Source organism: Oxyura jamaicensis, chromosome 4, assembly GCF_011077185.1.
Source record: "Oxyura jamaicensis isolate SHBP4307 breed ruddy duck chromosome 4, BPBGC_Ojam_1.0, whole genome shotgun sequence".
NCBI lineage: Eukaryota > Metazoa > Chordata > Aves > Anseriformes > Anatidae > Oxyura > Oxyura jamaicensis.
In genome coordinates, this window is record NC_048896.1 from 83,686,340 (window position 1) to 83,701,456 (window position 15,117).

Consider the following 15,117-nt stretch of genomic DNA (forward strand, 5'->3'; position numbering starts at 1 on the left):
AGCTTAACTTGAGAAATCTGCGAAACTCTCCCAATAATGGAGTTATTTCAGTCACTATCAAGCCCAGATCTATTTTAGACACCTCAGGCTCCCTCTAGCTTGGCTTGTTGTCTGCCCAGCTCTGGCCCCCAGCCATCCATCCTGGACACTTGGTAGTCCCCCCCTCCGCCAGGAGTTACCCAAAACCTTCCTTTGGCAGGGATGGAGCAGAGGACAGCAAACAGCAGACAGTGTGACCTACTGCTTCACACTGAGACCAAGGCTCATTTCCTCATGTGGATAAGAAAGACAGGATACATGTAGGCAAAATATATTATGTATGTAACAACAGTAATTTAAATTACTAAATATCTATATTACTATTCAGATAACGAAGAACAGTCTCTCTCTCAGCTGCTATTTGAGTGTAAATTTCACTCAAAAATTCATGGCTTAAATTACAGCTGGAAAAAATGCACATGTATCAGTGCTCCCTTGTAGCGAGGAAGCCAGTTTGAGCCTTGATAGGTTGGAAAAAGCATCTACCATCCTCCAAACCATAGATAATCTTCAAATGCATTCAAGTGTACATTCCTCTCCGCAGAACAATTTGCAGGTACACTGGCCTAAAAACACCCTACTTTATTTCATTAGTCTGCAAGAGAAACCCAACCCTCCGTTTTCTAATCAGTTTCCACTGCAGAATAGGAAAATGAACCCCAGTCTTTTATATCGCAGCAAAGCCATCACACTATTGCACATTCGGGGCTGAGTGGTTTAGTGCCCATTCCATTTTGTGGAAAGAATTCTGTATTAACAGCAGGATCTGCAGCTGGAGGCTTAGGACATCAAATGAAATGTGGCTGCCTGAGGTTCAAGATCCAGCTCCAAAGGATCTTGAGCAACACTGAACAACTATGTTAAACATTTAGACACAATGGGCAGTTTCAGCTGGAGAAACTGAAAAAGACCTATCTCAGAAAATACAGCACTTTCCTGGGCTGCAGAACTTATCATCTGAACAGAGCTAAGAGCCAAGTCCCTCTCACATCAGGCTGTGCTCACAGTTTAGCTGCTGAGTGTTTCAGAGCAGGACTTCTTGCAGCTTGCACTGAAAAATGTCAGGTCACCTAAACTCAGGACACCAGTCTTGACTCAGGATGTTGAACAGCAAATTTGCCCCCTCTGGGAAAGATAAAGGAGTTTTAAAAATTAAGGTATCGCTCATACATTCATGATTAATCCTGGCTACCTTCAGCAGCTAGGATACACTGTGGAGGTAGAGATTTCAGAGGGAGTCTATGTACTTAACAAAGGGCTGCTAAATGGCAGGGCAGCTGAAAACTTGGCACTGCTAACCTTCCTAAGACATACCACTGCATTTATGAAATTGAGGCCAAAAATTCACAGCAGTTTCAGACTCAGCATCTCATGCACTTAGTTGCTGAATCAGTTCTGATGCTCACAAGTATTAGTAGAAAATGTGCATCTGAACAAACAAAAGCAGAGAAAAAAATCAACTAAAATATCTATCAGAGAGTACAACTTGATTAATTGTTGCTCTTTAAACAAAAAAAAAAAAGTATGTGCCCTCTCTACTAACAACAGGTTCATTTTGTTTCTTCTGCAATGTATATTACACTATATCTGGAAAAGCAGAGTGAAATACTAAAAAGAAAACTGTACAGTCTGTGGATAGAAGTGTTCCACATTTTTTCTGTTAAAAAAAACTGAATCATGAATAATGTAAGTAGGCACAGATATATAAAGAAGCAGATTTTTAATCTGGTGATATCTTCTCAAGAAAAGTTGCTCTGGAAACAAGTATGTAATTATTTACCATATAGCCATAATAATACTTCTGAGCAATAAATTTTAGCCTCTGGAGACCAAACTTGTTAGATCAAAAAGGAGAATGTTTAGCAGTCAAGAAAAAGGCTTTAATGTGTACATTACAGTGCTTATAAACACACATAATTCAACAAAATTATCCCTCATCCCCACTAAGGCAAGGGTGTGACCAGTAGAGCTACATGATATCTCTGTTACTGTTTACTGGGCTTTCAGTAATATCTACTTATATTTAGCTAAGAATACTGTCCCAGTTTCTCTATTATATATCATAATAAATCTGTAGAATTCTCTTTCTAACTGTGCGAAGATTTAAGATAAAATACTTTTTCTAAGCAAGAAAAGAGACATATGAGCAATATGTAACACTGTTGCACAAATAGAACATGCTATACTTCAGCATTAACCAATAGCAGGACTGAGAAGAGGTTAGTCCCTCTCAGCATTGCATAACACTGTTATTTCTGTGCTGCACAATACTGTACAGCATGGCTGTATTTGTCCTTATTAGATTTGGGGGTAAAAATGCTGTAATAACCCTCCTGCTATACATGGACTCAAAAAATATTCAATGCATTGACCATTACTCCTTGCTTTGAGAGATCCTATGTCTTTGCCTCAGTTTGACTGTTTTGGAAGAAGCTAGAACTGAACTGCTCAAAGAGCAAAGATCCTCCACTTAAAATAAAGGTATTTTCTACTTATTGAATCCTAGCAAGGATAAAATGGCAGCATTTCATTTTTTAGCACTCCTCTACAATGACCCCACATCTAGAGATAACCAAGATGCTGTTTGCAAGATGTCTGGTCAACACCATCAAGAAATCACATTAGTCCATACTAATAGGCATGCAAAAAAAGTTAAATGTTTAAAAAACCAACTTTATAAGTCCATCTTCCAGGTATATGTCTGCATAGAAGGAGTGGTCATCATTGATAATTCTTCCACCTTTAATGAGTAGTCGGTCACTCTGGGGGAAAAAAAAGGAAGAAATGTGGGTTTGTTCAAAATAATAAACATAACAACAGATGGATGACACCAAATAGGCATATACTATATGCAAAGGCATTAACATCAAAACACTTACCCTAAGTATAGATCTATACCATAGATTCAGGGGGTACATAGGCAGTGGAACAGAAAGCCTTAGTTTCACTGAGTGCTTATGACTGACTTTTGGGACATCAGGCCTCATGATGGTTACCCAGTTTGACACTCAAAGCAGAAAACATGGAAACACTTGAAATCCTGCTCCATCCCCTTTTTTCCATTACCTTACATTAAGGAGGCCAAAAAGGAATGAGATCCCTGAGACCAAAGTGCTCAACACTGTAGATTACCTCAAATGGGATTCTTAGCATCCCTGAAGAGTGACAGAGCTTGAAATGGGTAGAGACAAGATTCGAAGAGACTGCACACCGCACATCGTTCACTTCCTGTACTGTGTTTCAGAGATGCAGCAGAAAAAAACAGTTTCTACTTGGCTGCTTCTGCATGGGGACTGAGGGCATGATGAAGGAATTGCTGTCTGTTGGTTCATGATTCCTGCAAGTACTTGCCAAAGGGTTAATACAAGGTAGGTGGCTGGGGGCAGTCTGCACTGGGGCTCCCCAGGCTGTATAGCAGTCCCTGAGTGTAGTCTCCAAAGTCAGGTTTACCTAAAATAGCATGTGGTACATCGGGAACAGTCCAACCTAAATGATTCTGTGATTCTGTATCAGGTCTGCTGGGACACTGCTCACAACCATCATCTGTTTTCATTTTTCTCTATTCAAATGGTTACACTCTGTTCTCAAAAAAAAAACCACAGATTTTACTGAAAACAATTTTTACCACAGCATATTCCCCAGAACCAATATTTGAATTCCCCCACTGAAGAAGTCAGTGGGGGAACGCCACTGATACTGGAAACGCCAGCACCCCAACACCTACCCAGAGACAAGGAAAGTCTGCAACTTCAGTGCATGATGCTTTGGAAAGGCATTTGCCAAGTGACAGTGAATGCTGCAGTCAGAACGTTCTTTTCCCATTCATATATAATAGGCCATTTATTATAAATTAATTCCTTGGCTCACCAAACAGTAACCCACAATCTCCATTTTGTCCATGCTTTATTACTCCTCACTCCAGACTCAGTTCACGGTTTAATTACAGGATGACTCACACATATAAACCACATGTGTCTCAAGTTCCCAGTTTAGAAAACAACTGAACAAGCTGATATGCCTTCTCGTCTATAAAACCAGGGCAACAACTGAGAGCTCCTAAAAAAATATTGATAAAAAATGCTAAGTCAGAAATAGGGTCGTTATAATAACATTTCTTCAATGCAACTTCACAGTTATAGGCCTAATGTTGAATATTTACTATTGAGCTTGTACTTGAATGTTTTGTAGGTTTGAAGCCTATATACCACTCTGCATCATTCTAGAAAAGCAAGAAGGGAGAAAGTAACCGTCATTTATAAAGACATTTTAAATACAGTGCATGACAAAAGAGTACATATACAGAAGGTTTGAGGCTCCTCTCCATGTGCTGAAGCAGCCAGATGACTGTGGGGGGGAATCAAGGTCCAAAACTGCACTGAAATACATCCCCAGGACCTGCCTCAGATGTTGGTATCCTCTCACTGAAAGACAGATGAGTGCAAGTCCTCCTTCTGCAGTTTGCCAGACCAGGCTCCATGTTTTCTCCCCAGCCTCTCTACTGTCACTTAGAATTGTAGCACTTGTGAATCAGCAGCCTGAAAGGTAATGAATTATTTCGCCATGTGCTGCTGGCAGTAGCATCTCCTCACCATGATGATGAACTGCACTGCCCACTGGCCTGCAGAGACCACCATCTTGTGAGCTCTTTCTAAGCTCATTCAATTGCCTTCCTACACATTAATACTGTCCTGCTATGAAGAGGCAAGAGGTCATTGACACCGGAGCACTGCATCTGCCACTGCTAATGAGTCAAAAAATCTGCATGCTCATCAAGATGTTCTACTGTTTTTGTTTTTTGTTTTTTTTTTTTAAGAGGAGAAGATGTATAATACATAGAAACAAATGTAGCAGGCTGAGAAAATAAAACAAACTAAAATAAAACACAGTACAACCCCAGAAGAATAACTGTATACATAAGGATTTTATATGCTTTTATATGTGTATGTGGCAAAACAACATATCAGAAGAATCTGAAACTAAAAAGGATACAAATCTAGTTTCAAGAAAACATTCAATTATGCGTCATCCATTACATTAAGTCTCAGAGTTTATAAAGGATTACTGAATGTTTAGCTATAAAGTCAGCATTTCAGATGGTCTAAGAAATTCTGGTGAAGAAAGCAATCTGCACTTTACAGAAGTTTTCAGTGTTTAAATTCTTGACATCTTCCTGCTCAAAAGAAAACACAGACCTCCCAAAACTGTTAAAAAACGAAGCAGCATCTAAGCTGGCCTGTGGCTAAGAAGGTGCCCGGCCAGGAATAGGAACCCATGGGAGATGAGGCTGCCAAATCCCCCACAAATTTTGATGCTCCCTGCCGCTCCCCAAGTCTGCCAAGCTACCAGGGACACAAGCTACCAGGCAGGTGTCCATGGAGCCGTGCCCAGCTTTCATCATGACTGATCGATGTGGAAACATCCCTGACATACTTTTTGATCCCAGTGAATCAGCAAATTCTGATGAAAGGGGTTTTGTTGGCACTTTTCCCAGCCACTCGAAGCCGTAAGTGCGTCTGTAGGACGTGTTACAGATCGCAACAAGCCAGGAGCAAAGCTGGGTACAGTTACACAGACGGTGCTGATGGGCACAAGGAAATCAGGTCAGGTTTGGCTGCCTCACAGACACCCCAGCAGCACGCTGTGCCCCTGTACACCCTGCGGGGACCAGCATTGGCTCGTCTCCAGCCTGAACGGTGGTACCAAATGCCTGCATGCACCTGCCCTCACTGATGCACTTCCATGATCATGCTGGAAAAAAAATACAAGCATAACTGGCTAATAGGGAGGTGTGGGTTCACACTGTCAAGCAATTTGTGAAATTGTTTATGAAGTAAACTTCGGTCAACATGTGAATAATCAGAGCCCATCACAGCCTAAGCTTTGGGTACAGGCACAGCCCTGGCCACACAAAGGGATGCTGCATCCCTACTGTGCTGCGATGCCCACTGGTGCCAGGATGCTTCCTGTGCTGTTTCAGGTCACTGGTACTTGCTGCAGTGAAATCCTGGACAGAAATCTGGGCACACAGGGACTGAGAAGTAGGTTAGCCTTTGTTCCCCGGCACAAAGCCGGGCTGCGTGTGTGTGGTCAGCAGCCGTTTACTCTTTACCAGGGGCCTGATGTCAGACAGGCTACTCACAGTTTCCCTAACCACATGCCAAACATCCAGAAAAACTAGTGACCAAAGTCCTCTTCTTCCTGATAACACTCCAGGCTGGAGGACAGCCACGGTCTGCTGTGCCCTCGGCAAAGCAGGGGGAGGGAGGAGTGACCTAAAACTCATGAATTAATCATGCAGCGCTGGCCCATATTTCCCCTTCCCAGCTGTAAATCCCTCAAGGCAGGCCATTTTCTTTGCCTAGCTCTCAGATGTACCCTCAGCCACTGGGGTGACCTTCGGGTGCTCTCACTATACAAACAGCAGAGCGCTCGTTACTCAACCCAGGCGGTGACAGCAGTACAAACCTTTATATAGGACAGACAGCAGGGACACAGCAAAACAGAGAGGAGGAATTACACCAAACACAAAAACTGAGCAACTCACCAGGTGTCAAGACTCAAGGCAATAAAAACCCTGCGCTCATTGACATGGGAGATGTGGATTCATGCAATTGCTCTGCATTTAGGGGGGAGGATTGGAGCCAAGGTGGCTCTCCAGCCATCACTGCAGCAGTGATGTGGCTGCACCAATGCCAAGCTGTTTGCTTCCGGGTTTTGGGGCTGGGTATGAGACAGCATCAGCTCAGCAAGCAAACGATGCGTGTCTTGTGCATCCCCACAGCTCCATTTTACAAGCACTCTGTCACCACACAGCTCGGCTTGCTGCTCAGTACAATACAGCCACTCCTACTGTTCACAGCTCTCCACCTCCCAACCCTGCATTCCCGGTGATTTTTTTGCTAATCTCAGGCTAGCTTTTCCTGTTTAATCTGGCAGCAAAGCCACCGAGTTTAGCCGGTGACATGACAGCAATTTTCACAGCAGCAGAAGGAGATGCCACAACCTCAGCATCGTTTGCTGCAGGAGGAGGGGCTGTCTGCCCAGACACAAGGCTTTTTGCTCAGTTACAACTATTGTTTGCTTTACAGCAAGAGCAACACGAAACATCTGTAAACTGGTGACAATTTGTACAGATTGCCCATTTTTATGTGTTTTTTGTTGTTGTTGTTGTTGTTTTTTAAGTCAGTTTGTCTCAGCCCTTTGTGAATATATCCATATTTTCACATATTCTCAATGGTAAAGGGCCAGCAGAGACAAACAGGGTCTGAATCAACCTGCCAGATGATCCAGATGATGGACCTGAACCCCACACTGTGGTCCTAAATTCTGCAGAGGGTCCTGCGCAATTACAAGGGAAGTCAAATTCCTTCAGTCAGAAAATCACTCTACCCCAAATAATTTGAAAATATGATCCAAATGTTAGATTACAATGCTGGAGGAAGAAAACCAACTGCAAAGAAATTTAAAATTATCCTTTTTTTTCATTCACCTACTGCACTTAAGCTACATAAATCTAAAATTATTACACACAAAAATCTTTTTTTTTTAACATGCAATTTTCAATCTACTTCTAGAACTACTGAAAAACACGGCAACAGAAGAAATAAATCTGCCATTGTCTGATATAAGATTAATTAAACAAATGTAATTTCAACCTGGTGCATCATGCCACAGTACAATGCAGCACAAGCTATAGTAAAACACTTCTCTGCAGTATCAATATCCATTGTACTGCACTTAAACGCATCTTTCAGAGAAAAACCACACCTATACAGTACAAGATGGAGCTTGAAGGGGAAAAAAAGGCAAGAAAGAATCTAACATTATCTATTCTAGACATATTAAAACATTCAAAGAAATTTTGAAGTGGTATTTTAACCAAACAGCAGCATCTGTCCAGACTGCAACTCTGATATATGCTATTACATTTTTGCTTCTCTTTCACAAACTGAACGTTTATCTATTAAACCTCCAGCTCTAAATCAAGCAAGTAATGCCTTTTTAATTATTTACAGTTTGCTTTACAATTTAACTACAACGGAATTCATGTGACATACCCAGAAAATGGGTCTCAGCACCCCTTCATGTTTAGATTTGGAGATTTACAATTGCTGCATTGCAGCCGTTGCCAACTGAAGGGGTCTTTGCAACACCTTTAGCCCAAATTCTCCAGTCCTACAGGAGGAGAAAACACTCAGCAGTGATTTCACCCTTTGCATAATTCTAAGGATTTACTAGAATATACCATTGTCCTCAGATTTCCACAGCAACAGTGGGTGTATTCTCTAAAATCCAGATTAGTTCACGGCCCTGAAGATGAGTAAGGATTTTATGCTAAATAGCAGTTAGAGAACAGGTTAACTTCTAAATACACCTCCATTTCCAGTTCTCTGATGTGGTTTAAAAGACATAAAGTTAAACATAACAGACATAAGAAGGCATTAAGCTATGTTATCACACATGCAGCCAAGGCATTAATCTTTACTTTTTCAGCATTTGAGTGGTAGAATCCTTTGTTACCAAGACTGTAAAAGGACCACTGAGAGTTAAAAAGGCACATCCTCATTTTAGAGGTAAAGTTCAAAATCCCCAGGCTGATGTTTGCATTCTCCTTGGCTATCAAAATCTCAACATGAATATTTGGGAGGGAGCGGTGCTTCAGAAGCAAGACTCCCACTGGCAGACAATGGAGGGAGATACTCAGAGCTCTTCTGTACTTCCCTGCATCCATTCTTGCAGTTATTTCCCATAATAAATGAGAGATTTAAAAGATATTTGGTTGTCTATTTTCAGAGCTGGTCAGACTCAGAACCAGTTGTGACACAATACAGTTCAGTTACCTTGGTTCTACCAAAGTACTTACAAATAAGGAACATTTTTTAACTTAATGGCAAAGGAAGAAAGACATCCTCCCCAGGAGGAATGCTTGTTTAAAATCCTTTCATAAGGATCAAAGAGCTGTAAATGGGATTTCATGAAGTACGGTCTGCTTATAGAAGACCTGCTTTTAATCAGCACTACCCTCCCTTTTGAATTTTATGTCTAGGTTACACTCCATAGGAAGTAATTTTTAGCTAGGGTGTGCCCTGAATCAACCGAGGGAATTCCTTGTAAATCTCTGTATCCTTGAGGCATCGTTTCTGCTAGGCTACTAATGGAGAATCCTGCTTTTAAGGTCCTTTTCTTAGTAAACACACTCTGGTATATGGCAATTCATTTAGGAAGGATTATGTTGTTTGTAGTAATGCTGTATCTTGGTCTGTAGCCAATGTATTCATTCATCTTTATTCATTTAAAAGATATGATGTTCTTTTGTTTCTCCTTTGGAGACCTAGCTTTTTATTCATCTAGCAATTTCAGTCCTTAATCACACAGTCTAAAAGGACTACTCCTACAGCTCAAACTCCGTGGGGATTTCTTTGCTGTAAATGTCATCTTTGCTTTGCTTTTTGAACAAAAACACAACAAACATCTTATTGATGACAAAGTTCATTGGCATCAGCAGGTGTTTCACCTAAGTATGGGCTGGAGGGTTAAAGCTGTTACATCATGCATCATAAGACACAGCTCCTGGGTTACACACCGGTTACGTCAATTAGAGCTGATAGTAAAATCTCAGCAAGCCATTAACATGAAAGGTTAAATTTGGGAAAAAAATAACAGCAATTCAGCATGGTTTCCTACTACGTGTCACTGAATTAAAATCAGTTTTATTTATGTTCTAGTCAGAAACCTGCACCAAGTTGCCAGGACACATCAACCTTGGCACTTGTCAGGGGCAATATACGTGGTCAAAATCTGGCTGAGACCATAAGGAACCCCTTCTCTGGCAGAATAGGTGGATACAAGAGAAACAGAAGATAATATATCCTTGAATATTGTGTTATCAATGGTGGTTCATGATCAAATAAATGCAGTGGATGCACATGCATAATGTCTGCACATAGACACACGCCAGCCTTAGCAAGTCACGACACCTCTCTCGGTATGAGCACTGGTCCAGGAACAACTCTTCCACAGTCTTACAGCTCTAAGCACTGAGACAGCCACAGGTAAGTTGGGCGAGAGTCATCATCTTTATTTGTGTCCTTGCTATTACACTCAGAAGATTATAGAGTGTAGATTTTAATGAAAACATTGGGGATATTTATTACTCGGTAGAAATATAAGCAAGAGCTGTGGGTTTAAGCCTCATCAGGACCCTTACTACAGGTTGAAACTTCATCTGGTTACAAGCACAGTAAGAGAAGAGGAAAACTAATCCTGAAGTATCTCTGTCTCAAGGTACAATGCTACCATCTTTATATGCATCGGGACCAGAAAACTACAAATTATTTTGCTGCTTCTCTCTGTTCCACCTCTCTCTCACCGACAAAAGCAGCAAGAAATGTATCCCAACTAGGCCGCATAGTGCCTGAGTGCTTCACAGGCCTGTGGGCTCTCCTAGCTCCCAACACTGCAAACGAAAATGAGGTTCCTCCCTTTCACTGCATGTATAAACTTGCTTATGAAAGAAGCAGAAAGCAGACCCCTCATGTGTCAGGAAAGTGGTTCACTGCCAGTGGTGGCTCTTGGCACTTGTTGAGGAAGTCTAAGATTCCCTCTCACCACCTCACCGTATCAGCTGTCTTCCCAGACAGCAACTGTTCCTCTTCCAAAGCCGTGTAGCTTCCAGCAAAAGGCAGCTCAGCTCCCCATGGTAGCACCAGCTCTGACACTGAAAACCCTCGTGCACAGCTGAGGGCATTGACTGACAAACTTGCTGTGGCAGTTCGAGGAACCACTGCCCCAAACTGTTTTTCCTGTCCCTCTGCCAAAGGTTTCAATCTCCAGAGAAGGAGATGATTGAAAGACATCTCCTCACCAAAGAGACCTACTGTGAATAAGACAGTAGATGGAAGTGGCTGAAGCAAGGGTTTACTCTCCTGTAGAAAAAGGAAAGACTATGACTTATCACAGAATCATAGAAATGGTGGTTGGAAGTCCAATGACTTCTACCCAACCAGCTAAAGCATCTCCAGAGCTGTCAAATTCAAGACCAGTGTAATAGACAATGTGAATTCACAAATGTTGACAGCAGACAGGCAAACTGAGAGCATCCAACCCTATCAAAAAGCTATTGATAGAAAAAAATATCTAACTTTGGATATTAAGCAAATATACAAGAGATAGAATGAATCTGGAAGTCCCAGGCCAAGGTGTTTTTAAAGCAGCATAAAAAGTGCTGTCTAAATCTATCTAAATCTTGCACCAATAACAGAATAATAATATGAGAATTTTTTCCTATGCCAAGCACTTTGCAGTGGCTTTTCAAACACTTTTGGCAAGTCACACACCAATCTGTAGCTTCATACTGTTAAACGAAGGTGGCTGGGAAAAAAGCACGGCCAGTGGAAACATGGAATAGAGCCGTACCCAGACCAGGACTTAAAATTCCCCATTCCAGGTACTCACCATGCCTTGAACCTCTAGGAGGTGTCACCCCTGGTGTCCAAGATGAATTAGCTCCATCCAGGCTGCTACTGTCTCACACCAGAGCACCCTATGTTACCCCAGCATGTTGCCCAGGCCCAACACAAGTTACCTGTCTTGAGACTCAGCAGCCAGCCTGAGACCAGTCTCACAAACGAAAAGTCCAGATGAATTTTGTCTGGATTTGTATCCCTCATAGCATTCTGCCGCGTGCAGCTGAAGCCTACTTATTCCTCAGCTCTCTTCATGCCCATCAATTCAAAAGGCTACAACTAAAATTATTCTCTGTGCTCACTCCTCTGAATTTCTCCACCCTCTCTCCATTTTCCTGCATCTGCTGCTGCTTCTGATCTCATACCAGTTCTCCTCTTTAATTGCTAAGCTCAATAGCGAGAGAGCCTTTCCTTCTAACACCTCGTTTTTGAGCTCTCTCCCCATTTCTCACAGCCTGTCAGCTCAGGACCAGCAGTTCCTTCCCCCATTAATGTGGCAACTCTTGGACCACTCCCAGGAATACCATTCCCTTCCCCAAGCAATTCAGGCAACAGTTGCCTCTTCCACGTGCTCCCCTGCATTCGCTTTCATGACTAGCTATTTTCCCTTTGCTCTGTGGAGTTGTCTTCACACCTCCTCTTCACTGAGCTCACACTGGTTCTGTTTTAATGGCTGCAATTGCTACTGGAACAAACAAGCCCTGTAACAGGCATTTTACACGCCATATGCTTTTTTACTTGTGCTCTGTATATACCGTAAGTTTGAGTTCATCTAGGCTGAGGCCTTGCTTGAAACGTGCCAAGCACTACCAAAACATCCAAGCCAAAATAATGAGTGATGGATATTTCAGTGTCATCATCCCCATTGATTCCCTGTAGCATCCAGCACAAGAGGAGTGTAATAGTGATGTTAAAGCAAGGGGCGGGGAGAAAATGGTCTGTGCAAGAGTGTGCCTGCACAACCAAAGCACAAAAGATTGCTACCTTATGCAGAAAAACACCTCAGCACTGGATGTGGTGGGTGACTGTACTACACACATGCAAAAATACACCCCTGCATTTGTGTCCAACCTTGCATTATACATACCCCGTCCCCTCCCCTGTTAACATGCCTGAACGAGGGGAGTGAGACCCTCAAGGGCCTCAACAAAATGGGGAGGACATCACCAAAATGCTCACACTTTGTGGCTCACTGTGTCTCTATTTTACATCACCCAGATAACCACCTGGAGCTTCAAAGACAAAGCTCCTTCCCACAACAGTGACAGCAAAAGGCACACGGTTTCTCCAGTCTGACTCCCAGCTGAATGCCACCGGACGCTATAGCAAAGCTGGTGCTCACACAGCAGCCTGGATGCTCTGCGGAATGCGTGAAGGGAAGCAGAGCAAGTTGCAAAAAGCAAGGATGTTCAGGGGCTGAAATGAAAAGCAGGGGCAGATTCGGCATGTGAGAGCAGGGAGCTGCCCTGCTGCTTTGGGGGAAAGGGGTGAAGGGGGTATAACTCGGGCACTGCTGATAGCCTGATAGGTGCACATAATGTGGTACAGCCAGACAAGGCAACAGAAGGCAGCTATGCCCACCCACCCCTGGAGGTAACCCAGCCGGGACACCACAGGGTGGTCTTTCCAAGCACTGTACCTGCTCCCACACTGACCAGAGTTGAAACCACGCCCTGCAGGCACGTGGCTGGCCTAGTGAGGATGCTGCGTGATGTTCCTGGGAGCTCAGGACAGCTCCTGGCCCCAGGCAAGGAACGCAGGTTTGTCACAGGAAAATCCACAGCAATGTATCAGCACAAGGCACCACCAAAAATGAGCTTCACATAATTTCAGTGAAGCTAGATGATGTAGCTCCAAAAAGCAGGAGTGGGGGGGGAATGTTATGCCAGTAACAAATGACATTTTTGTAAGATTTTATCATTGCTGTAGTTGTTACATAACTAGAGAGCTATCACATTTCCTCAGGGCCCAGAGCTTTGAAGCAGCAATGTATTTCCTCAGTGGCAGGATAAAATATCCAATTTGCCATACTAGAATGGAGCTTTCAGAAGATGCATGGAGCCAGAGGCAGTGGACCCTTCTGGGTCCGGAAGTTCATACAAGGTGTAACACGGAGTGCCTGATTTGCTTTTGCTGGAGATGAAGAAGTGTAATATATTGAAACAAAAAAGGCAGTCCAAGTCGGACGCCTGCCAAATTCACTAATGTTAATCTATGCCTTTGCTTTGCTTTGGTCATAAAACTCAACACTATCGTTAATGAGTATTAATTTATGGAAGCTTCCACACATCCGATTCTGAAGGGAACAGGCTGGGGTTTGGGCTTTCTTTTTCCCAGCAATCCCCTCACCAGCAGAGAAAGAAGTCTGTAAATCAAGAATTAAGACAAACTGTTGATTCCAAGGTAAAAACCTTGCAATTCTTCCAGTTTGTTTTTTTTACTCTGAACTGAAGAGCAACCCAGCAGCTATGGGTGGGTGTGAACCTGCTATACCGTGACTGCAAATGAAGGTCAAGCCCTGAATGGGACACTTGCTTGCCGTCCAACCCCTGTTCCCCCAGGCCTGGGTGGGCATCATGTGTACCCTGAGCTACAACAACTCACCCAATGTGCGTGGGACCAAAGCAGGATGAGCTCTCACCAGCAGAGCCCTATTCACGCCTTGGCCACCAGGCACTGGTGCCGGTTGATAGAGAACAACCCAGACACCGCGGTGTCTGTGGTACCACCCAGCCCTGCTTTTAGAGGGTGCTGCTTCCCTCTTAGCCAAAGATTTTGGCTAAAAGATTTAAAAATAATAATAATAATAACGAGAAAGCCTTGAGGTGCTTACAATCCTTTCAACACCGGCTCAGATAATGCCTTTAGGGTACATTTTCCCTTCTCCTGAGGCAAAGAGCCCTCCTGAAACCTGTCTGTCTGCTCACCACCATGGTGTTTGCTCAGGCAGCCACCACACCCACCTCTCAGCCTTGTCTCCAGCTACAGCAACTCACCCAGCTTCCCAGCACCTCAACGGTGCCAGCTCAGCTCAATACACCCAAACCTCTTTCAAGCTCATCCCACTCCCCATCATCCCCCCATCCAGCCCCCCAAGAGCAAAGCAGGCCCCAGCCTGGAGACACAGGCTGCAAAATCTCTGTGGCCAAATTCTGGAGGAAATTTCCCATGAAAGCCCCCTCCCTCTACCTCGCCTTTATCCCCAGCCTGTTGGCTGGGGGATAAAACAATATACTGACTCCAAAGAGCCTTCCTTTCCGGCATGGAAACCCCGCTCCATTGTAGGGGGATAAAAGCATCTAGCAGAAGACAGGCACCAACAGCACGAGGATGGTTATGATTAACTCTTTGACTTCTGATCCCCACCCTGCCTGATGCAGGCACGGCGCGCGGAGGTGCTGGCATCATGGCGCTCTTCCCTTTTTCCACGCATTCTCCCCACCTCCCCTCCCTCCCTCCGCGCCCCCAGCCCCCCGGACCCCCTCCCCTGCCCGCCGAGGGCGCCTTGTGCCGCAGCTCCGTCCCCTCCCTCTTTTGTTCTGCCTCGCCCGGCGGCCGAGCCTCCCGGGGCCCAGCTCCACCGACCCTACACACTCCCCCCCCCCCCACCCCC

General features: G+C 43.8%; 1 protein-coding gene across 2 annotated transcripts in view; it reads right to left on the bottom strand.

Annotated features, from left to right (window-relative positions):
• CRMP1 (collapsin response mediator protein 1) overlaps positions 1-15,117 on the bottom strand; it is a 49,400-nt gene that overhangs the window by 30,550 nt on the left and 3,733 nt on the right. For both annotated transcript variants that reach the window (XM_035323581.1, XM_035323582.1), the window contains exon 2: positions 2,713-2,801. In XM_035323581.1, the coding sequence (XP_035179472.1) occupies positions 2,713-2,801 (89 nt within the window). The remainder of the gene's footprint in view (positions 1-2,712; positions 2,802-15,117) is intronic.